Source organism: Protopterus annectens, chromosome 9.part0, assembly GCF_019279795.1.
Source record: "Protopterus annectens isolate FY-2018-M chromosome 9.part0, PAN1.0, whole genome shotgun sequence".
NCBI lineage: Eukaryota > Metazoa > Chordata > Ceratodontiformes > Protopteridae > Protopterus > Protopterus annectens.
Window position 1 is genome coordinate 932,344,408 of NC_056743.1, and position 25,627 is coordinate 932,370,034.

General features: G+C 40.9%; 1 protein-coding gene across 1 annotated transcript in view; it reads left to right on the forward strand.

The window, feature by feature from the left end:
- The window catches only part of TIMELESS (timeless circadian regulator), a 955,757-nt gene that overhangs the window by 447,665 nt on the left and 482,465 nt on the right, over positions 1–25,627 (forward strand). Inside the window, exons 14-15 of the mRNA XM_044083673.1 lie at positions 24,330–24,458; positions 25,104–25,255. Of these exons, the coding sequence (XP_043939608.1) occupies positions 24,330–24,458; positions 25,104–25,255 (281 nt within the window). The remainder of the gene's footprint in view (positions 1–24,329; positions 24,459–25,103; positions 25,256–25,627) is intronic.

Genomic DNA, 25,627 nt, shown 5'->3' on the forward strand with positions numbered 1-25,627 from the left:
GGTAGAATTCAAATACACCCCCGACCTTGGACGAATTCTACACTCTACTGAAGACAACTGCATCAATGAAAATAAAAATCAAAGAACTACAAATCTATCCCAGGCCATTGGTAAATAATCATTGGAAGAAAGTTATATCTTTGTTGGACACTCGTATGTTATTAAATATAGAATTAACAGATCAGTTATCAGAGATACAATATTGATTATTGCAGTATGTAAAATTCAAAGTCAGGCTATTGTATGTACTGTATATAGTTTAAAATGATATTTAAAAATATTATGTAAATGTTATTTTAACTGAAAATAAAAAAATATTTGAGGGAAAAAAAAATGAGACCACAATAAATCATTTCAGAACTTTTCCCACCTTTAATGTAACCTATAACCTGTACAGTTCAGTTGAAAAACAAACAAATCGGTTAGGGGAAAAATATCTATAAAAAATAAAAAAAATGTACAATAATCTGGTTGCATAAGTGTGCACACCCTTAAACTAATACTTTGTTGAAGCACCTTTTGATTTAATTACAGCATTCAGTCTTCTTGGGCAGGATTCTTATCAGCATGGCGCATCTTGACTTGGCAATATTTGCCCACTCTTCCTTGCAAAAGCGCTCCAAATCTGTCATATTGCGAGGGCGTATCTTGTGCACAGCCCACTTCATATCACCCCACAGATTTTGTATTGGATTTAGGTCTGGGCTCTGGCTGGGGCATTTCAAAACTTTAATTTTCTTCTAGTGAAGCTGTTCTTTTGTTGTTTTGGATGTATGCTTGGGGTCATTGTCATGTTGAAAGGTGAAAGTCCTCATCTTCAGCTTTCTAGCAGATGCCTGAAGGGGCCAAAATTAACTGGTATTTGGAACTGATCATAATTCCATCCACCTTGACTAAAGCCCTAGTTCTAGCTGAAGAAAAACAACCTCAAAGCATGATACTGCCACCACCATGCTTCACCGTGGGGCTGATGTTCTTCTGGTGATGCGAAGTGTTGTTTTTGCACCAAACGTACCTTTTGGAATTGTGGCCAATAAGTTCAACCTTAAGTTCAACCTTGATCTCATCAGACCGTAACACATTTTCCCACATGCTTTTGGGAGACTTGATGTATTGTTTTGTAAATTTTAGCCAGGCCTGGATGTTTTTGTGTAAGAAAAGGCTTCCATATTGCAACTCTACCCCATAGCCCAAACATATGGAGAATACGTGAGATTGTTGTCACATGTAGTACACAACCAGTACTTGCCAGAAATTCCTGCAGCTCTTTCAGTGTTGCTGTAGGTTTCTTGGCAGCCTCCCTGACCAGTTTTCATCTGGTCTTTTCATCAATTTTGGAGGGACATCCAGTTCTTTGCAACGTCACTGTTCCATATTTTCTCCACTTTTTGATGACTGTCTTCACTATGTTCCATGGTATATCCAATGCTGTGGAATTTTTTGTACCCGTCTCCTGAGTGATACTTTTCAACAATGAGATCCCTTTGATGCTTTGTAAGCTCTCTGCGAACCACGGCTTTTGGTGTAGCAGGCAACTGAGTAAATATCAGGAAAATCCTGCTAGGACCGCTGAAATTTATTTGGGGTTAATCAGAGTCTCTCTAATTGATGGCAGGTGTGTACCAAGAAGACTGAATGCTGCAATTAAATCAAAAGGTGCTTCAACAAAGTATTAGTTTAAGGGTATGCACACTTATGCAGCCATCTTATTGTACATTTTTTATTTTTTTATATCTTTTTCCCCTAACAGATTTGTTTGTCTTTCAATTGAACTGTAAAGGTTATAGGTCACATTAATGGTGGGGAAAGTTTTGAGATGATTTATTGTGGTCTCATTTTTTTTATATCACAAAAACCTGGTATTTTAACAGGGGTGTGTAAACTTTTTATATCCACTGTATACTGTGTACCTGTTTGGTCAGTTTGTTTGCAGATGATCCTCACTTAGCTTAAGTATCTGTAGGATCTGGCTGTCAGTTTTCCACTGCCAATTTATATACGGAGGGCAGAGTTTTGGCCCAGCAATGGAAGCAGTTCCTTAGAGGCATGTTGCATCTTCACCTTCCTTAGAGGAGATCCTCCCCTTCTCCTGACTTGAGTTCCATGTCAAAGATGCTTGCCGTTTCCTCATTTATGTCTGTTGCCACTTTAACACTGATGTTTATTTCTTGGAAGATTTTGTATCTGGTAGCCATCAACTCTGCAAGATGCATTTTGGAGGGTTAAACAGTTATGTGTAAGGAACTGCATCTGGTCTTTGTAAAGGGTATTTTTTTTTTCAGGATGAATGCATGCTTCTACTGAAAGGTAGTTTTGGAGAATTCTATGCATCCGTCCGTCCATGTCCTTTTTTTCTGGTAGTGGTGATGGAAACTAGGGGAAGGAAAGCTGGATGTGCACCAACAGCTGAGGTGCTTCCTGGGGGGGCGGGTGGATTGATCAGAGGTTCATCTCTTTGTTTCAGGAGTGAGGCATTTGCCAAGTACACACTTTTCAAGTGGCTTGACAGCAGCATTACCTTTTACTGTCAGTTAGCCAATTGCCATTTGAGAAATACTGCAGTCAAATCCCTCTGCACAAAAGGGAGGGGCTTCCTCCAGTGCTTATTTTGAGAATGCCTCTGTTGTAGACATTTGTGGTATGACCACCTGATCCATGCTGTGCACTTTTGCAAGCATTGTTGTCTTGATACTGACTTGAGTTGTGTCACTTTTGAGAACTCATTTATCCAGATATTGGACATGTGAGCTCTAGTCTTGGTTGGTCCTCCTGTTCTTCTACCCTCATTGTGCTAGTATAGATTTAGCCTGACCAACCAAGGACCCATCGTTCAGGATTATTGTAGTTAGATGCGTTCTGACCCTATCGGTTTACCTATGAAGATCCTACTACTTGAATTAAGGATTTCCCTCCCCCCACCCCACACTGATGGGTGTTTCTTCTGTTCCCTTTTGCCGCTGACATTGCTTGTCAGATGGGCAAGTGTATAATCCTATCAGTTGTTTTTGCCAAATCGTTGTTGTTTCTTAATTTGCCTGTGGCTGCTGTCTTGTGACTAGGTGCTAACCACCTAGTGGGCTGTAGGGTGAACTTGCTTGTGTAGATTGTACATTGTCACAACAAGGCTTGCAGATATCCCTTAGCACGAGATTCTGTAAAAATAAAAATGGTGAATTCTGATTGCTGGTGGTTACGTTGGACTCGTCAGGAAGGTACCTCTAATAGGTTAGCTGATGCAGTGATATTCATTTGCTATTTCCTTGCTTCCATATTATTTATCAGTGGTATAACAGTGACTTAGGTTGCAGTAGTGGCAGTTTGTGAATGGGCCAGGGAGGAGGCATATAATTTAAGGTAGCAAATAATATTACCCCTTTGCTCCAAAGTGTTGGATATATGAAGAAACACTGAATTTAGGTGGCTTCATGCATTAATAGTGATGGAGGTAAAATCCATGAAACATCAGGCTGAAATCTCAAGCTTTGAGGTGATGGATTATCATCTTCAGTATTTTGTAGTTTATCCTTCGGAGCCGTTTAGTATGTATATATTTTTTTCTGTATTCCCCTTCCCTCATTTCGCTTTCTCACCATTGAGCTTCCCCTGTGGTACATGGTGCCCATTCATTCCATCACAGTGAGGACCACCTCCAATCTGCCACGGTGAGAACCTTTAGGGGGTCATTACCTGTGCAGACATTGGTGGCACTTTTGGCTCTTGCCAGCATCCCAGCAACGAGAGTTTTTTTTTTTTTTGCTGAAACTCCTTCCCTGGTGGTGACATACACACTTGCATCACTGCAGGGACTGACAGTATTCCCATTACCTCCACGCTTGTGCGTTTCTTTGCATATGGGTAGGGAGTTTCTGTTATCAGCTTGGGCAGCCACAATGCATGACACTCATTAAACTGGTCTCTGCTTTCAGTACTCGTGAAAGGTCCATCCCACGAAAGTGGAGTAGTAGGTATAAGTCAGTTGGGGACCACCTTCCTGCTGTCTAGGATAGGCACCACCCATTCTCCAAGCTAGTGCAGTCAGTCACTCAAGCTGCTAATCAAGCTCTGGTTGCCTAGGCAAGTACATACTCAAAAGCAGCCACTAGTGATATAAATGTAGTTTGTGATGTCTTAAAGACGAATTTGTCTATACTACAAGTAGACGATTAAAATTTGAAATCTTGTAGGTACAAAACCTTGTTTTTTTTTTTAAAAATAGTAGGTCTTTGAAACGGTGATTATGTTGTATACATGATAAATCCAGCAAAACTTTTAGCACGGACTGGTACTTTTCCGTGCAGTTCTTGAATATCTTGCAAGTTTATCTCAGATAAGAATTTCTTTATTCATCCAGATACCAATATATGTTATACCCCTGATTTATATGCCACCTATAGAAGTACAGATCTCATTTACCTAGCATTTAGTATGATCTGCACATGTTTGTATGTAGGCAAAACAAATAGATCTTTCAGAGAGTGTATACTTATACACTCCAGTGATATATGCAAGGTAAAACTGACCAGTGCCTTAGCTAACTAAACATATTGGCATATGTGGATGAACACATAAGTTTAGATTTTTGGTTTTGCAGTTGATATACAAGGATAAAAGGGGATGTGATTTTAATAACACCACTGAAGTAGCTGAAATGCAGTGGATCATCAGACAGCATGCAGATAAACGATCTGGGTTAAATGAGATGGTGGCCTTAAAACCAGTACTTAGGTCACATGATTTTTATTAATTGTTTTTATTACCAACTGTCTTGTGACAGGTGATTTTAATCAATTAGAAGGTGTATAAATATGTACAACTGTATTTTGGTCTGTATTCTGATCTGATGAAGCGCCTTTAAGGTGTGAAAGTGCTTATTTGTTTATATGAATTAGTCGCCTCACAGTAAGACGCTGACCGGTTCGATTCTCAGCTAGAGCGTCTTCTGCGTGGAGACATGCATGAATGGGTGTACCTTCGTTGAAGGTTGTGCATCAGGCTTGGCAAGCCGGTACATAAAAATCATCTGCCAGTCATTAGCGGACCGGAGTTCCGCTGTGGCGACCCCTAACCGGGAAAAGCCGAAAGACACAAACAAGTCAGATTTTATTGTTTTAAGCTGTGTTGGTTTGGTCTGTTTTTCAGCTGCCTAGGCAAGTAGTCAGGACTTTATCCTTTTACATCACTGGGCTGGCTAAAGCTGTGTTTTTATGACTGCTCTTTCTAAGGCTGTTATCCACAGGCTTTATCCACAGTAAGAGACAAAAATAGAGCAAAATAATAGTTAGACTAAAAACTAGTGACTCACAAAATATAGTTTTGAATTTGATGCACAGTATTATAATGCTTAAAATATACACATGCATCCAGTATTTATTTATTTTGAGTTGCTGGCATTGTAGAGTTACTGACATCTGAAAGAAAACAAAAAAAAAAACTGTTATAGCAAGATATAAACAAGCTTGTATTATGAGTGTAGTCTCGATATTACATTTGCTAGTATTTGATCTACATGAAAACATGTCATTTTTTCACTACAAAGAATTCTGAATTCACCTGCCTTTCCCTTTTACTTTCTAATTCAGGTGCTAATCTTGTTTTGTGATAGAACAGTCTTCCAAGATGTGAGTAACTGTTAGAAGCCACATTCTGCCCTTTTATCTTACATTGGGCACCCCTGCAGTAGATATTACATGATATTCCACATAGGTGAGATATTGTTGTAGCATTCTTTGCCATCTGGAAATTCCAGTGTTCATTTCTTCAGAAGCACAGGCCCTGCACATGTGCCTGAAGTTGTCTGATTGCAAGTCAGGATCATCATGGATGTTTCATTTTGCCTGGGAGTGCTGCATGTGCAGTGTCAATCAAGATTACCAATGTTAGATCTTTAACCTCATAACCCAATGATATTTGAGAGAAAAGCCTGAGGTGTTAGTCTCCCTCTGATATTGACAGGTATGGGCCAGCCTGTCTAAATATCCTGTGCATGAACAGAATGCTCAAAATTTAAGAGAGCCAAAAAACAGTCTTAATGCATGTAGGGCCTGGCTATTTGAGTCTTTCATGTCCCAAGTAGCCTCTGCTGTTTCTGGATTGTCATTGTTTGACAGAAGGTTATTGTCCAGATCCTTGTCTTCTGAGATGCAGAAATTTGACAAAGATGTCTCCTCAGCACTTACTGTTGGGAGTGAGTCAGTGAGTCCCAAAACTCACTCGCCACCTTTCCTCATTCGTTTATGCCATTGGAGGCTGCAGTGGTGAACAAGGGGCAGAGAAGTGATTCTTGTAACCACCCCTAAATGAATGGCGACTTGCAAGTGAATGTTGCCCTAATCCTTGCAGTCCTTTTAGCTCCTTTTTGTCAGCAGTTTGCATTTCTTCTTCTTCTCATGTTCGACTTCTGAAGGCTGTTCACCTTGTAGTGGTGGACAGCATAGTACAGCATGTGTATGAGAGCTGGTTTTCATGTGCTAACCACAGTGCTTTCGGCTGTCTGTATGTAGACCTCTGTTGTTTTGGAACCATTTCATATATGCACCAGAGTTGAACCTTTTCCACTGAATTTCAAGCATGTCTCCTTTCTTACTTCTGTTCCCTATTAGTATTACTGGAATGAATACAGAAGACGTAGTAAGGTGAGGGTTTTTCCTTTCCTGTTAGATAATTCCACCTTAATGGAAACTGAGCTTGAAGGCTCTTTTCTTAGAAATTGACAAGATCACTGAGCCTTTATTCTATACCACTTTCCTTCTCTGAGTTGTCCTTTGTGGTGGCTCGCAAACTAATGGATTTCATGACAGAGTAGCCCTTGTGTAGGAATATTCATCTAGAAAGGTCTGACCATTAGTTGTCCATTATTACCTCCCTGACAAATTTATCAAGGATGCAGTTTTTATTACCAAATTTTAGCTAAGTTTAGGGATATCTGTGCCATATGGATCATCTGTGAGTGAGCATTAGTGTTTTTTTGTGCTCTGAGGCCATTTTCCCATCTCTAAAAGCCCCAATGCTTGACAACTTTTTCCCTTGGCAGAGTTCTAAGCAATACATACATGTTCTTCTCTTTGGCCCATATTAGTCTTTAGTTCCCTTAATTCTCTGTCCATTATAAGCTGACTTCTGGTAAAGTAAGCTATGGATTATGTCACTTTGCCTGTACTAGATCATTAAGAAGCCATAGCAAGATCACTGCACAATGTCTTTGGGATTTTGTTCCTTGTACCCTACCACAGCTTTGATATGAATGACCGGTAGCTAGGACTATGACCATTCACAGTGATGCCTAGTTCAAAGTATCTTATATTCATAGAAGAATTATATCAGGCTATCGCAGATGCTGTTTTGCAGGTCAGAGTAATCTTTGGTGACCTTTCTAAAGTGATTATAGAGAGCATACAAATAATGGGTAAGGCTAAATCTACTGTGGAAGACGTGTATCCCCCCTTTCCATTTATAAGTTGGCCATTTTCTTTAATAGAAGGGATGCTTCTAAAGGCAAATGGCAACCATTTAAGCTCCAGGACAGCGTCTTATGTAAATCCTGAAGCTTTATATTCCAAAGACGGTCTTATGCCACCAGGCCTAAAAGTAACGCTTAGTATCCTTAATGGATGACCCATGTAAGTAGATCAGTTTTCATTATTCACCTTGATTTAAAGAAATCTTACCTCAGGACAGGCAAAATGTGTGAGCATTGCAGAAAATTAACTCATATGGTCAATTTCTTTCTGATGTGTCTTATTTTTTTTGGTGGAGCATCCAGTCTTGAAGGAAACAGTAAAGCAGTCATAGTCCATCTTACTCAGAGGAATAGTGGAGGGTGTTGGTAGGAGAGCAGGGGTTCATTATTTATTTATTTATTTGCTTCCCGTCTTTCATCAGTTTTAAACTTTCTGTAGGTTCAGCCAGCTGAAACCCAACAGTCAAAGCTTCAGCATGACAAAACCACAGACATGTTTTGAAGAGGGACAAGTCCTCCCCTCACTTTCCATGTGTTTGCATCTAATTTATGGGAAGTGAGAAAAGTTGACTGTTTTGAATTGATTCCCATTTTAGTTACATTTTTTGGTGTTAGATCAATGACAATGTAGAATTGTGGTAATAAAGACGTTCCTTACCTCAAAAGCTGCATGATTTTTAGACTGAGTATATTTAGAGATATGTGGCTGTTTGAGGTGCAGGGGGCTTGCTCTCCACAGAAACACTTTTTTTTTAAATTGTTTAAAGTTAGCAACATCTATGTCAACTTAAATAGGTTCAGTTATCTGTGATATAACATTTGTTGGTGTGATGTTTGGTTGTAGCTCCTTCGAAGTCTACAGCCACACAACTGTGGAGAAAAGAGAAAAAAACCCTCACAGATGAATTACTAACTTCATGCAAAGAGAAACCAAACTGGCAGTGATTGTAGGGCATGTCAGCTGGAAAGTTCATCATTGGGGAATTGAACTCGGTGAGTTTAAACCATGCCCATGATGCCCCCAATAAAGTCTGTGCTAATATTTATTTTTACTTCTTAGAAGATTCTCTAAGATTCTTTAAGAAGATTCTCAACCAAATCTGCACATCTGCGATTCACTCTTCCTGTCAGTTATGAGAATTTTTATCTAGTCATGGTTAAGGTTTTAATGCCTTTGCTTCTTGAGGATGGTTGGATAAAATCATTGGATAGGATGGATTCATGCTGGCCTGTCAGGATATGGGATTTCCCATCTGAGGTTTCCGTGGTTTGGCCTACTAAGTATGATTTCTCGGGCTCTCATCTTATACCCCCATCAGGATTTTGGCAGTGGAAATGTGTCCCTTCAGCTAAACAGCTTTTTGGTACTTCGATATATGAACAACTAGTTGTTATGATAAACTTTCACACGTTCTTGTTTAAATAGAAACCTAAGAGTCTGACTGCAGATAAGGACTTTGGGTATACAGGCAGAACTAGTGTGTGTGGGGGGGTATAGTGGTATATCCCCTCGAAAATGAAAAATTTGTAGTTTGTGATGCTGTTCATTATGGTGTTGCATGTTGCCACTGTAGTGGGTTGGATGTTTTAGCTATGATGTTTTTGTATCTTGACTAAGCTTGATGTGATATTTCATTACAGATCCCCTTTCTTCCTCTTTGTGTCATTTTTGCATTGTTTGACCACCTCATTGCATACTATGTTAGGTTTGCATGAAATCTCACAGTACTATCTTAACAATTATGCCACCTCTGCATCACAATGTGCTTTAAATTTCAGATTTGACCCAGGAATATGCCCACAAGGAAGGTGTTTGTTTTTTCCCTTACCTTTCTGTCCCAGTGCAGGCTACAAAAACTGTGAATAATTTAATGTATGACAACTGCCAAGTTAAAATAATAGAAAAAAAGGCCTTATTCCATAATGCAAAACTTTCTCTTGCATCGGTTATGCCTTCAGAAGAATTACAACCAATGAGAAGTATATGAAACAAGTCAAAATAAAAATCATTCAATAAGTGTAGTCCATTGACCAATAAACATTTTAATTAAGTGTGAGTGCCTAAAAATGCATGGCTATGCAAATATTTGTTGAATCAGAAAGCAAGTGAGTTCATTCATGTCTTAGCAGGTGGTTCATATGTGAATGTTAGGAAGCTTGAGACCTGGTTGGTAGAGTGGGTGGGTGGTGAAAGAGTTGCTTCGGTTGTAAGTCTAACCTGTTTACAAACTAGCTAATTTAGTTAATTTTTGGTAGCTGTAACAAAAACATTTCCATGAAAGCCTGATTAAGAGATGGCAGAAATCACAATTCAAAGGAAATTGTCAGGGAGTGGGGAGTCTACTGTTGCACTCTTAGAGTTACTATAAGAAAACGATGGATGTTCTTTGTGTTTCATTGTTGCAGTCATCACACTTGGGTTATCTGTCTGCAGGTAGCCCTCATTCGGCCCAAATACCAGAGACTTAGTATTTCTGCGTCTGTTGCGGTCACTCCATTACTGACGTCAGGTCATCAGGGGTATAAAAACAGGCAGCCGGCGCCATTACATCAGTCTTTCTTGCTGAGGAGCCCGAAGCAGAAGCAGTTCGCACGAGTGCTGGTCGGCTGCTACCTGAGTTTTCGTTTCTGAATTGAATCATCCTGAAGTCTTCTAAAGCTAAGTACCCTGTTGGGGATCTTTTTTCTTGCTCTAACCGATGTCAGAAAAAGTTAACAATTGTTTCGCCTGTGGAAAGCAAATACCACAGTGAGATTTCCATTCTTACTGCGTCACCTGTTTAGGCCCAGACCACGACGTACCTCACTGTCAATTATGTGCCTTGTTCAATGCCCGAACTATTTGTCGTCGGGCCCTTTTTGTCACTAAATACTTTCGTTCTCAATCTCCGTATTCCGAAATGGCTTCAATAAGCCATCCAACTACCAATTTTCCTAAAAAACAAAGGATAAAGACAGAGACCGCACAGGTCCAAAACTGCCGACGACGTTTCATTAAGCTAGTCACCAGTTCGCCGGTACTCAGTGTACCCAAGAGTCAAGCATTGAGATTATCCAAGCTACATGCAGAAGATAGATTTTTTAATGATGCCCTACATGAGATGGTAGATGGTTTCGTTGTGAAGGATATCCAAGATGTGAACTGAGTGGTTTAGCTGACAATGCTAATGAGGGATGAAAGGATATAGCTAGACCATATTTTTCTGATAGACCCTTTAGAGTTAAATATAACAAATGTACAGATGATGGAACTAGGGTGGTTTTGACTTGTACAAATGATATAGGAAAGATCTGTGAGATTGCACATAATTTGCCTATTTTATTATCATGTGATAAAATTAGTCAGGTGGTTGGCCCTCATCTCAGTTTTTGTTTTAAGAATAGCATTTCTCTTAAACGGAAACTTTATTATGGACTCAAGAAGAAAAAACTTCTTGATTTTAATAAGGGACAGGGTACATTCCCATGTGGATCTTGTATAGCTTGCAGTTATATATCTGGTGTGAAGACTTTTGTACATCCTTGCAATGGTTATAGGTTTACAGCTCTGTTTCATGCAGATTGTATTAGTATTGATTTAGTTTACTTTGCTCACTGCAATTTTTGTACGTGTTTTTATGTAGAGAAAACTAATCGTACGCTCAGAGTGTATTTTGGAGCATGTGAGGTATATTAGGAACAAAGATTTTAGTAGTGCACTATATAGACATATTGTTGATTTTAGTGATCATAATTTTAGCTTTTTAGTGCTGCAGGTTGTTGGTAAGAGCCCTAGAGGTGGTGATATTGTGAATAAGGAAGAAGTAAAAGTTAGATGGATTACTAGCTTGCAGGCATATAGAGCTCCTGGTTTGAATGTGAATGTGCTTTTAAAACCTCTGTTGAAAGCCCGTAAATTATGGCACTGGTTTTAATTGTTTATTTGTTCAATTTGCTGTTCTTGATTTGTTAAAGTCTATAATGTATGGTTTTAGGTATTTTATTATGTCTGAAGAAGTGCAATGTAATAGCGCGAAAGCGCTTACATTTATTAAACTTTTTATTATTTTGGCCGTGTTTGGATGGTGCATGTTTTCTTTTTACGTTTGGATCATTTTTGATACACTTATCCTTTGTCCACTGGACTGTTTTTTTTTTTTTTTTTTTTTTTTTTTTGGTACAAGTGAGATATTATTTGAAGAAAATAAAACAAAATGGGTAGCTCATTGTATCTTCTGCTGTTCGTTCCATGCAGGACTATTCGGGGTAAGTGAGATTACACTCTCCTACAACCACTGCAGCCATCACTGCATTTCTGAGAGGTGTCAGCACTCTGTCCATTTTGGAAGCAGCTATATGGTAATCATTTCCCACTTTTTGAAAACATTACAACCTGGTTGTCCCCTTCAGAGGTTGGGGTGGGATTTGCCACCACCATCTTACAGAGCCTGTTACAACCATGGCCTCCTTAGTTTCAACCACCCCCATGTTTGTCAGTTTTGGAATCTTCCCATGAAGTTAACACTCCTGCAATAGTGGGCATTATGTTGAAAATAGAATAGTTTTGCTAATGTTCAAGCATGTCCTCTGTTGCAGTATTTCTCGCCACCCAGCCCTCCTTTTCTTTCCTTTTTTGCGTTTTTTTGTGGTTGTGGTAGGTATCCACCCATTTTTAGTACTTTCTGTCTCCCTCTTTCTTCCTTCCTCACAAAACACACTTTCTTCACAGGCTGAGTTAGTGCCTGGCAATACAGCTTAGTTGGATCCCTTCTGGACAGGGCTCTACTTCATACAGGAACCTTTTTGTGCTCTGGTCTCAAATATCATCATATATGGGAACCACAGCACAGAATAACTAAACAGTTGCAGGCAAACCTCCCTCTTATGCCACTGACATGGTGATATCTAGGTGGGAGTTTGTCTGACTAGGAGGGAAAGGTTGGAAAGCACCACAAGTCAAGCCACATACTAGTCCTTCTGTTGATGAAATCCCATAAAGTTGTCACCACCGCAGCAGTGGACATACTCGAACCTCTACAGTTATGGTAAGATGTTCTTCGTGTTTCACTGTTGTAGTCATCACATATGGGTTATCTGCTTACAGTAGCCCTCAGTCAGCCTGATTATCAAAGTCTTGGGTCCTGCGTCGGTTGCTGTCTCATCTTCTATGACGTCAGGTAGTCAGGGGTATAAAGCATGCAGCCGATGCCATTACATCAGTCTCTTGCCTTGCGGTGCCCGAAGCAGAAGCAGTTCGCAAGTGCCGGTCGGCCAACTCCTGAAATTTTTGTTTTCGAGTTTCAGAACCGAAGTCTTCAACTAAGCTAAGTACCCCGTTGGGGAACTTTTTCTTGCTCTAAATCGATGTCAGTAAAAGTCAACAATTGTATTTCTTGTGGAAAGCAAATACCTCATAAAGATGTTCATTCGTACTGTACTCTTTGCCTAGGCCCTGACCACAACGTACCTCTCTGTCGGTTTTGTGCCTTATTTAAACAACAAACTATTCGTCGTCGGTATATTTACACTTCTAAATATTTTGGTACTCGGCTCAATTACCCAGATATGGCTTCAGTAAGCCACCCGACTACCGACATTCTGAAAAAACGCAAAGATAAAGACAGAGACAGACTGCATAGGTCCAAAGCTGCTGACGACGCTTCTAAGTTAGTCGCCAGTACTGAGTGAGGCGCTTTTGCAGCCCCTGATACCAACTACTTCAGATTCGCAGGCCTCTACTGAGACCCATTCGGAGTCCAGTATGCCGCAAGATGCTTCAACTGTGGAACCTGAGGATGTCTCTACCTTGGATGGGTCCAGAGCCACTGTGCAGGCACCGGCTTCTGAGGGTGTATTCAGGCCTACTGACTTGCATATTACGCCATTGCCATCTTCTTCGTCAAGGCCTAAAACTTGATCCATGCCTAGAAAACCGACACCCAGACTGCATGGTCAGGCCTCTATGCCTAAAAAACAAATAAGAATGGCTGAAGACCTTATTACTTTAATCAGGGGAAGCCAACCTTCCCTCTCTGAGAACTAGGACTGAATTTGCTTATGAGTCTTCTGATCAGGATTCTAAAATTTCTGTTTCCTCTGATGACCAGGATTTACCCTTATCTACCTATGAGGATTCTGATGCTGAGGACTCTATTCCCTCTGCTTCCCCTCCAGAGGATTTCTCTTTTGGTGAAACCTTGCATACTCTTAGGGAGCATTTTCACTGGGAAAGCCAGGATTACTCTGATTCTAAGAAGAGGCTTAGTGATTTCTTACTCCTGCCCCAACACAGGCCTTTAGCTATCCCCCCTGTACTGGACATTGTTGATGATGCCTTTTCGGAATTTAGCTTGGCCCCTGACTGCTTAACCTCCTGCTCCCAGAAAACCAGATAGATATTACAGGGTTCCTGACTCTCACAAGTTCCTCTTTAAAAATCCTACTGCGGATCCTGAGACCATTTCACAGGGACCCAAGGGCATTAAGGCTACTACTGCCAAAAATCCTATCCCCTCTGATAGAGATTCCAGGCCGCTGGATAGATGGTGTAAGAAGGTATACACTTCTGCAACCTTGGCCATTAGGGCCTTAAACTGCCAGTTTCATATGTTAAAGTACAGCAGCATATTATTGGATTGCTTAAACAGAAACTGATGTTGATTCCTGACTGTGCTGAAAATAAAGATTTTCAGGATTTAATGCATTCTGCTGAACAAGCTGGAAAACACACTTTGCAATGTGGTTTTGATTCACTAGAGACATCTTGCAGGGCTGCTGTCACTGGGTCTGTACTTAGAAGGCATGCTTGGCTTAAGGAGCAATCTTTGCCAGATCATGTTAAAGCTAAATTGCTGGATGCTCCCTTAAACCAGGACCGCCTGTTTGGCAACAAAGCAGAAGAAGTACTTAAAAAGATGGAGGGAAAAGCTAAATCTATGCAAACTGTTAAAGATTTCTTGCAAGTACAGCCTCCAAGATTTAGTAGGCATTGGCCCACTAAGAATTGGTCCTTTCCTGCCTCTTCCAGGCCTTCTCAGTCCAAACCCAGAACCAGCAGAACACCTAGGCTTCAGTCCCAAGGTACGCACAGGACTAAGCAGTGGAGGGCTCCCACTTCCAAAGCAGGGAATAGTAAGACCTCCCCCCCTGTGGTAAACTGTCTCAATGACTTTAAAACTTCCAAGTCCTTCTCAACTGACTGCTCCTTTAGGGGGGAAAGATTGCTCTGCAGGCAAAAAACTGGGAACTCATTACCCAGGACAAATGGGTTTCAAATATAGTTTCCCAAGGATACAGATTCCACTTCCACACTTTGTCAACCTCAAACGGTTGGCCTTATCTACCCCCAAATCAGTGGGCAGAGGCTCAAACGCAAGTTCTCTCTCTCAAGTATAAGGGCTATTCAAACTGTCCCAGAAGAGGAAAGGGGACAAGGTTTCTACTCAAGACTTTTCCTGGAGCCCAGAAAAGACCATTCCTGGCGTCCTTTCCTGGACCTGTCTATCCTAAACACCTTTTTGGTGACCCCAAAATTCAAGATGCTAACTCTTCACCAGTTGCTTCCTATGCTAGGCAAGGATGCCTGGTTGGCAACACTGGATTTAAAGGATGCCTACCTGCACATCCCCATCGGGGAATCTTGCAGAAGATACCTACACTTCAAAGCAGGCTTCATGCACTATCAGTTTTCTGCACTGCCCTTTGGCTTATTTACTGTGCCCAGGGTATTCACAAAGTGTCTAACTCCAGTCATTGCATTTTGCAGGCAAAGAAATATTCAAATATAACCATACCTGGACGATTGTCTAATTCAGGCAGAAAGCCAGGACATACTATTGAATCATCTGGCGTTTGTACAAAAAGTGCTAGCTTCTATGGGGTACACCATAAATGAAAAGAAATCACACCTTGTACCCTGCCAACAAATTGTATTCCTGAGAGCAAGCTTGAACACAACTTCCCAGATGGCTTTCCTCACGCCAGAGAAGTTCATTTGACAGCCTACTTCAAACTTATGGCCACAAAGACCCTGCTATCTGCAAGACAAATACTGCAAGCCTTGAGGGTCATGGCCTTGTGCAATCTCCTAATTCCATATGCAAGACTGCATATGAGGAAACTACAATGGTATCTAAAAAGCCTATGGTGTCAACATTCTCGTGGTGTAGAAGCAAGGATTCCTATCATACCTTGCCTATGCCTAGAGTTCCTTTGGCGGGCAGAGGCCTGCCACCAAAACAAGGGACTGCCATTCACTCTACCCCCTCCCACCCAAACCCTAACAACAGATGCATCAGACTATGCATGGGGGGCTCACTTGGCGGGGAAGTGCATTCAGGGCAAACGGAACCCAAGTCAAATGCACCTGCATATCAATCAAAAAGAAATGTTACCTGTACAGAATGCTCTGACAGCCTTCAAGGACCACGTTCTTCCAGGACAATTAATGGTAAAGACAGACAACACCACTGTTATATGGTACATAAACAAGCAGGGGGGAACCCACTCATACCCTCTCTGCAGACTAGCCATGGCTCTGTGGAACACAGCCTTGAGCTGCCAATTGCACCTACAAGCTCAATTCCTGCCAGGAAAACTAAATACACTGGCAGACTAAGTAGAAATCTCATCGACCCACATGAGTGGAAACTGGAACCAAAGACATTCAGCTTGTTGATAAACAAATGGGGGAGCCCAGAGATAGATGTGTTTGCCTCACCGCAGAACTACCAATTGGACAGATTCCGCAGAAGGACTCCCCACAAACAAGCTTTGAAAGTGGATGCCCTGTCCTTCACCTGGAAAAATCAGTTTATGTCTTTCCTCCTCTACCTCTCCTCTCCAAGGTACTACTAAAGATCAAACAGGACAAACCAAGGACGATACTGTTTGCACCACGCCAGCACTAGTACCCCCTCTTGCGCAGTGGGTCACTGCTGTCACCATGGCACCTGCCTCAGTCCCCTACCCTGCTGTCTCAGCAGGGGGGCCAGATTCTGCATCCTCAGCTTCAAACCCTGAACCTGGCAGCCTGGCTAATTACCTGATCTCTCCGTTACCATCCCTCAGTAAACAAGTGTTGAATGTCATCCTGGAGGCAAGGAGGCCTAGTACTAGAAAATCTTATGCTGAAAAATGGAAAAGATTCTGTTCCTGGAGCCAAACTCAGGGGATGGGCACAGCAGCACACAATTTACCTCAGATTCTTCAATACTTAATTGAGATGCTTCACAAGAGCCTTTCCTTTTCCCCCATTAAAATTCTTGCCTCAGCCATTTCAGTTCATTACAACACAGAACCACCCCTCTTCTCTCATCCACTGCTCAAGCAGTTCCTCAGAGGGGCCAAAAACGTAACACCACCTAGGAGAGCCCCAACTCCAGCCTGGGACCTTAAATTTGTATTGGAAAAACTCACTCTATCTCCTTTTGAGCCAGCTGCAAATGCAGAGTTGAAATTCCTTTCTTGGAAAACAGCCTTTCTTTTAGCCATCACTTTAGCAAGAAGGGTGTCTGAATTACAGGCCTTTGTGGCAGTGGAGCCTTTCATAGTCTTTCATGCGGACAGGGTGTCCCTCAGGACCAATCCCTCCTTCATGCCCAAGGTAGTATCCAGTGTGGCTCTTAACCAGTCCATTCATTTGCCAACCTTCTTTTCTAATCCACAGAACAAAGGGGGAACGTATTCTGCACTCCTTAGATGTGCACAGACAACTTAGATCTTACTTAGACAGGACTAAACCTCTCAGGAAATCTGAACAGCTGCAGGGGCAGAGGGGAAGGCCATTTAAAAGCAAACCATTTCTAAATGGATAGGCCATTGCATTCATTTCTGCTATAAGCACCATGGAAAACCTATCCCACAGGGGATAAGACCACATTCAACCAGGGCTGCATCTACCTCTACAGCCTTTCTCAGAGGTGTCCCTACCAGGGACATCCTAGAAGCTGCTACCTGAAGTTCTGTACATACCTTCACCAAGCATTATCATTTGCCAATTTTCTTTAAATCCAGAGCTGGCTTTGCCACTGCAGTCTTGCAGGGCCTTATAGCTCATCCCATCCTTAGCTTTGGGAATTTACCCAAATGTGATGACTGCAACAGTGAAACATGAAGAACATAGTACAGTTGTGTACACATACCGCAAATGTAGATGTTAGAGTATATTCACTGTTGCAGTCCTGGTTACCCTCACTACAGCCCCCTGGCTTCTTTTGGCTATACCTCTATTCTTGTTTACTATGCTTAAAGCTTTTTGGTGTATTTGCTTTTTTGTTGGAGGTGTAACCTTATGTGTGTGTGTATGTATGTATATATATATATATATATATATATATATATATATATATATATATATATATATATATATATACACATATGTAATTGCTTCCCATTAGGGGGGCACCTGACATCTGGGGCAAGAAAAACTGATGTAATGGTGTCAGCTGCATGCTTTATACCCCTGACGTCATGGAAGATGAGACAGCAACCGACGCAGGACCCAAGACTTTGATAATCAGGCCGACTGAGGACTACTGCAAGCAGATAACCCAAATGTGGTGACTGCAACAGTGAATACACTCGAACATCTACATTTATGGTAAGTGTACACAACTGTACTTTCCTGACACACTTGTAATTTCTTACCTTATCAACTGATCTATAAGAAGACCTTCCCTGATGGATCTGGAATGCTCTCACACCATCCCCATGTGATAGGACATCCCTTTCACCCACCCTTGGGGCTGTTGTAGTTCCCTTCATGACAGGTAAGTAAGTAATACTTGAATAATGCTTATTTGCAAAGTAAGTGACAGCTCTCTCTATTATTTCTTGAGTTCCAAGAAGACTGTTGTTGCTGGCTGGGATTGAATGTATGGGTTCTGTATGTAGGTGCATCTATGCAGCTGGTGCATGATGCCATGGTGTGTATCATCTCCATTTGTTCATTCCACTCAAGGCTGGATCTTGCAAAAACTTGCCAAATTGTAATTGATGGTAAGATCTGTAAAGGAGGGTCCCCCTCATAGCTTATGTGATATGGTAAGGATGTATATGCTCCCATTTGCTCTTGGTAGGGAAGGAGCTCCCCTTCTGATATAGGCACTAAGTGTTTCCCACACTGTATCATTGTTTGCCACCAAAAGGCAACTGTAATCATTGACCGTTGTGGCTAAAGGGAACTTAGCCTAGAAGCTATTATCTCACTCATATTTTCTTTAGATATAGGTCTGTGGCATGCATCTGTACTGAGGCCAACTGGTTATCTGTGTACATTTTCATTAAACACTACAGTCTGTATCTCTGCTGCAGGAGCAGTTCGTCCTTTATAAGGATTTTATGATATTTTGTTTTGAAATACTTTTTATCTTTTCTGATCTTTCTGTGTAGTTACCTTTGATACTGTTGACTGTGATTCTGCCCCATGTTACTTATGTTTTCCTGAGGCTTGTCTTGAAGCAGAAAAGCAGCACATGTGAGTATTCCTTATGGGCCAGTTTTCAAGAGTGTTGTCGATACTGAGTATGCAGTGCACTGAGGCTGTCTTTTCATACATATATTGGACCAGAATACTTAGTTTAATTACCTGTGGACTGCAGGAAAATCTAGGAATTAAATTCTGTATTTAAAGGGTAAAATAAAACATTTCAAGGCTTTACTGGAAATTCTAACTCTGACTGCAATAGACTGCTGTGAGGGAAAGGTTAGCTTGTTTTCCTTTATATTGCTTACTTGTAATTTGTATTGCTTTATTGCATTTTTCTGTTTTGTAAATTGTAGTGTGTTTTCATTAGCTATGTTCTAGTTGTATTCTATATTCTATTGTATATTTAGACTACTAAAGAACCAGAGCTGTCTCTCTTGTGAGTCACATACAAATTAGAATGAGCAACTCTCTCATTAGACTGCTAAAACTCAAGTTACACACACCTCTCCACCCTTTCAAAGTGCTTATGATAGTAACTCTTAGGATAGTAACTCATTTTTTCCATCTTAGCTTTAAAATCTGCAACATCTGATGCAAGACCACCAAACACTGGGGAACCCACATTCTGTCCCTCAGTAGTTATCTTGGGATTATTGCTTCTGTTTTGCTCCTGGTGAGAGAGAGAGTACAGGGGCATTATTTTTTGGAGACTGCTGATCACCAGAAAGCCTGATAATGGCTTTGTAGGTGCTAGCTTGGAATCTGTGCCACTGTTTTGCTTTTAGTGAGAGGAGGAGCAGAGGGCATTGATTCCTGACTGTGTCCGATTGGACATTGAGTGGTTGTCTGGGGCCTTCCTGATTTGCCTCGTTGCTATTCAAGGCATCTGTCAAGAAAACCTACAGACCCCTGCATAATCTTGGACAAGACTGTTGATCAGCAAAGAGAGTTGTGCTTCTGGTGAGAGAAAAAGCAAAGGGACAATGAATCCCACCAGTGTGAAGCTGTGGTGAGACCAGCAGTAGTCGTAGTCAGATAGCAGCCAATTAAATGAATCCCTTCTATTCATCATTCTTGACAAAGCTAATTCATTCTTTTCAGTAAGTACTGCTTAGTTAGCTACCGTCTAACCTTTCTTGTGAATATGTCCCTAAGAAAGTCATCCATAAACGCCCAGGTTTACTATAGTAGTTTCCCCCTCCAGTGTTTGGCAGTGCCCTGTATAGATACAGACACCTTTAGTTGACATTTTTCCTGTAAAAGCACTCTTGAAATTTCTCCAGTACCTAGTTGTGCACAGACAAGCACTGGCACCAGAGTTATAAACCAGATACCCCTGACTTTGTATTCTCACTGCAACTGTCTAATCAATAAAAAAGGCATGTTGCCATGGATATAAACTTTCACACTATCCCCATTACTAGCTTGGTGGATATGAGCATCCTGAGGCAATGTAAAAAAATTGCCTCCTGTTTATTGTTATCCAACTAGTTCTCAAACTGATAAGAAATATGAGAGAGGTAATTACACAATGTCACTGAAAGCAAAGCTCTCACATAAAAGCACTCCTAATTTCAGTCAGGATGCCATTAGTACACATACTGCACTCATTACACACAGTATTAAGCAGACACATAGACCCACACATGCTGGGGCACTTAAATGTAACTTTCCTAAACCCCAAAACCTCCTGTAGATGCAGTACACATAAATGTCCACAGAAGCATCAAATGCACTCTTCCAAAACACCCTCTTCAGCCCATACAGCCACAATTGATAGAGCCTCTACTTCTAAGCCCATAAGGCAAGCCACCCCACAATTCAACATTTGGTTATTGGCGACTCCATTGTGTGACACACTGTTGTCTCTCACCAGCATAAGATAGGAGAACGTGAAGGTTAGTAGCTTAACAGGGACCCGGATTCACCATATTATGTACGCACACAGGTTACTGGGCCACAAGTACCAATATGACGACCTGAGACATACCACCTTAGACTATATATAGAGACATCATGGAGCTGTCAGACTGTGTGTCCCAGGCTGGTATGTGCCTTGCATTGAGGAACATTTTACTTTCTCGAAGGATGATTTCACAATACAAACAGAAGATGACTGACATTAATTATAGGCTTTGTTTCTGGTGTCATTCTAAGGGGGGGTGCAGTATTAGAGGCTCGGGAGTACACACAGACTATAATCTGGCCTTTGACCATCATGTATCTATGGTAGTGAGAAAATCATTCTGTGTTGAGCACCTTATAAACAAAGATATGGCATCTAGGCTCAAGGAGGTCATTGTTCCATTGTATTTGGCAATCATCAGCCCTATCATTAAGTACAATGCCCCCTTTGGTGTGTACCTAAGGAGGCCCATCCAACAGTTGAAGCATTAACAGAGATTTCTCAGTAAAAGAATACAAGGCATAAATAACATCTCCTATGCAGACTGCCTCAAAGCCTTCTCCCTGTATTCTGTTTCCTACAGGCTGTTGAGTAGAAATCTATGTCTGGCAAGCAAGGCATCATCAGACCCCACTCTGATGGAACTCCTGCATATCCACAAAGGAAACTTCATGAGAATTACCCTTTCTAAAGACTTAAACCTTGTCTGTCATATAACTAGGACCTGCTGGAGACACTGGTATGTATCCCAGGGACTACCCAACCCTTTCTGTGGAACAGACTCACTATCAATGTGAAGAATAGTTCCTCCCTAACCCAATTCAGTTGCAGCTTGGACAACTGGATGTGATGTAGAAAATTCATCTCTGGTTTGGTACCTATGTCACTAATCGACAAAGGCATCCTGTAAATGGTTTATCTCCCAGGCGCCTGCTTGTAAATGTTTAATTTCCCAGGCTTTGCTTACACTTACCAAGGGTACCAGAACTTGTCAGAGATTTGGGATACACAGTTAAGCTTAACAAGACCGCAGTAGTTGTTAGTCTAATACAGACCTGTGAAGCAGTTGTAGTGGTTTATTCTTGCTGTCACTGCAGAGCTGTGTACGACTCTTTCTGTAAGTAAACCAACAAGTTTATATGTATATATCCTTGCAGTTTTAGATGGTCTTCCTGTAACTAGAAAGAATTGAGTGAGGGCAAGCAGTGGTGGCTGTTGGGGGGTGCATACCTTCAACTTCTGCTTGGAAAGGTTGTGTGCAGGTCACAAGCCAAATGACACCCTCCAGTATTAAAGCACAAGATTTTTGAAGGGGGAGTGTTATGGGACACCGGATCAACGTGCATTAAGTATGAGGAAAAGTTTTAAGGATTATTCCTGTCTATAAAGTAGTAGTGGTAGTAGTAATAATAATAATAAATAATATAATAATTGATAATTGTTGACAGTTGCAATAATGATAGTAATCGTAATAATACAATAATAATAAAAATACCTATTTGTTAACTAAGTAAGCTAACTGAACACACACAGTCGCTTTTCAGGGTTGACCCCGGAGCAATGCCTTATCAAGTGACTTGCGCAAGGTAAGCAAATAAGGGCTGAGGGAATGGAACCCTGTACCACAGGAACTATAAGCTCACAATCAAATTCTGCTCCAAATGCCATGTAATTGTTCTGCTGTTGGTTTTCTGAGTTAGCCCTTCTCTTTGGTGAAATCCTGCAACAATTAAAAAAAAATTACATTGAGAAATTTTGTGTCAGTTTATATAGCATCATATGACAGCACTGTTGGTAAAGAAACCTGAAGCAGTTGGCTGTTCCTTTGAGAATGAGGAAATAAGAACCAACTATTTTCCCATTTCTTAGTTATACAGCCTTTGTGTTAGATTAATTGATATTTTTTAAGTGGGAGGGCATAGGGGAACTTGTCCACCTGCAAAACCTTAGATGCAATATGTTTATCAAAGTACTGGGATTGAAAGAGCAAACAAGAAAAAAGATATTACAGTTTTGAAACTGATTAACTGTTGACATGTTTGTGTGTTCTGCCTTTGGACTAATTTATTTTTTTGTCATTACTGTTTCAAACTTTTATATGCATCAAACTGTGCTGATTCAGTCTAGTGACCTGTTTTGTTATATATAACTTTGTCTTAGTTATTGGGAATTTGTGAATGATTCAGTGACAGAACAAGGTAGCTCAGTTAATTAAATTTGTAGACAGAAAAAAAAAAAATAAGCAAGCAAAAATAAAAAAAATGTTTTTACTGAATATTTTGCTCCATTAAGGTGCTCTGACCATCAGCCAGGCAGGTAGAGCCCCCCCCCCCCCACACACACACACCTTTTCAAACCCTTCCTTCTCCAGACTAGGCCCATTACTGTACAGGCATAAAGACAAGAGTTGGTTGGCAGCTAGTTAACTGACGTTGGACTTGGAAATGACATGGGTTGCCTCCAGTAGCAGCATCCTCTCTGAACATTTTTTTCTCGACTCCCATTGTTTTGTCGTAGTCTGGACAAGTAAAATTCCCTCAGTGCCAGCTACTGACTCCTTTGCACTTCGGTATGCATGCCAATCCAGCTGCAGCAAGTAAACATATCTTGTTGAGTGTTTGTCCAAGGCTTTTCACGTTACCATGATACGACACTCAGTCTTTGCTGTCTGCCAGTACTAGAGTAGACTAGGCTTCTGCCCTGCCCCCAGGATGAGAAAACTGGAGTTGGTTTCTTCCTTCCATCTTCCCTGACTACCATCATTTGAGCTTTTGCCCAAACCCTAATCATTTGGATTGTATTCAGGGCTTATCCCCTCTACAGCATGACATTGGCTAAAAGGAAAATTGCATCTTGTTTTATTTTCATTGCATTCTCATAAGATTCTCCCTTATGTATATGTTGAAATGCATATTAGCAATAACTGGTTTTAATGTTTTTCCTGCCACAACTAATGACCATCAAGCCTATGCCTATTAGCCAGACCCATTCATTCCCCCATGTGATGTCTCCTTCATTGACGGAGAGAGCTGGCCAGGGGAGGCCATCATATAGGCAGCCTTAGTGGTGGTCTCTGTCCTTCGCTGGCATCCTTGCAATGAAGGCTGTGTTTTAGTAGGGGCTTTAATCCTCCCTTGGATAAGGAACAAGTGACCTGTATCACAGTGGGAGCCATTCTGCCCTCCCCTTTCAGGGCTTCTTTATTCACAGCTTCTGGGCCAAGAATACACCCCTGGGCCATGATTGTAATGCTGGCACTCATCTGATGGTGTAATCAGTTTCTGGTCACCTGGATCAGACTTGTCCAACAATGGAGCAGGTGAAGTTGTTACAGGAGCTGTTTTTTGGTATTCATAAGTTTTGAGATTGTGTAATAATGAAAATAAGTGGGAAAAAGGCAGATTAAATTAATTAAAAATATAATATATTAAAATATTAGGAGATCAAAGTGGCACACAACATGTTACTTAGCAGATCATATTGGTTGTTGTAGAAAAACATTGTAAGACTGTGTTAAATAAAGCCATAGTGTTACCATGTATGTTTTTTTTCCTTCACAGAAGAAGAAAGTAAAAAGAAAAAAAAAGTCCAAAGCACATCCTCAAGCACATGGGGCTCAGGCACGGTCCCCTGCAGAACTGGAGAAGCTGTGGTGCTCTCTATCAGAACAGCTTAGTAGCTGTGCCAATGTAAGTCTGTGATCAGAACAGCCATCTGTAGCAACAGTAATGCTTGTGTCTTAGTAATGCTTGCTCAGTATTGTAGTAACTGTGGCATGACATTGTGATAAATATGAAGTGCTGGCAGACATCTAATTCATATCAGTTAACAATGTGATATTCTCCTCATCACTGTTTTTTGGCACTGAATTGTCTTTGTCATGTTAGGTATGTTCTGTATATACAGAACTGCAGTGCATCTAATTTATGTATGTATTCATTTTTGTGGCTTCTTTAGGGAAGACTGCGCTTGTGTTATGGGACCTCATTATCTCTGTGCTTTGGACTGCATATCTGCTTTCATGATGTTTTTATACTGGTATACTAAATGGTTATGATGATGTCCAGATTTCAGACTTCTGATGTATTTGTTCTCATGTCTGAATTTTAGTGTTGTCTATTTGCCTCTGAATAGTAGAATTTGTATTTAATTTAAGATGCAAAACCTGCTATTTTACGTTAGCTGTGCAAGTAGATGAACAAATAGAATTCAGGCTAATGAAGAGTAAACATTACTGTTGTACTGCTCCTGCTGCAAAAGCCCATTGTGAAAGTTTGCGAGCTTATAGTTATGTTCTTCTTTCCAATATTTACATTATTCTTTGCATTTTGTAGAACACAGAAGGTGTCTCAGAGGAGGTGGTGCCATTCGATGCTGCTTCTGATATCCCAGTCGAGGAGCAGAGGGTGGAAGCTATGGTGAAAATTCAGGATGCACTTCTTGCAAACAGAGGGGCAGAAGCTGTGTCACTTCTTCGAGCTGCAAGGTAATTTTGAAGAGAGTAGCTACTGCTTTTTCAGTTATTTAGACACAGATACCCGTAGTCCAATCTACCATGCCTGACTACAATTGAACATTTTTTTTTAACCTTTTGTGACATTTTTATCTGTTTGTTTTCATGTTTTTTTTTTCAGTGCTGAAATTTGCTTCACAGTGGTTGGGGAAAGGACATGTTCTTGGACTTGGCTACTCAGCCCTCTGTCCAAATAATCACTGAGAAATTTCTTGGAAAAGAGTTTTGAGTTAGGTACGTCATGCATACAGTTGAGATTCCTGCTGGCACACATGCATATAGACAAAGACAGATGGTCATAGCCATTCTCTTTGAGCGTTTTACAACCATCTCTGACACGACCAC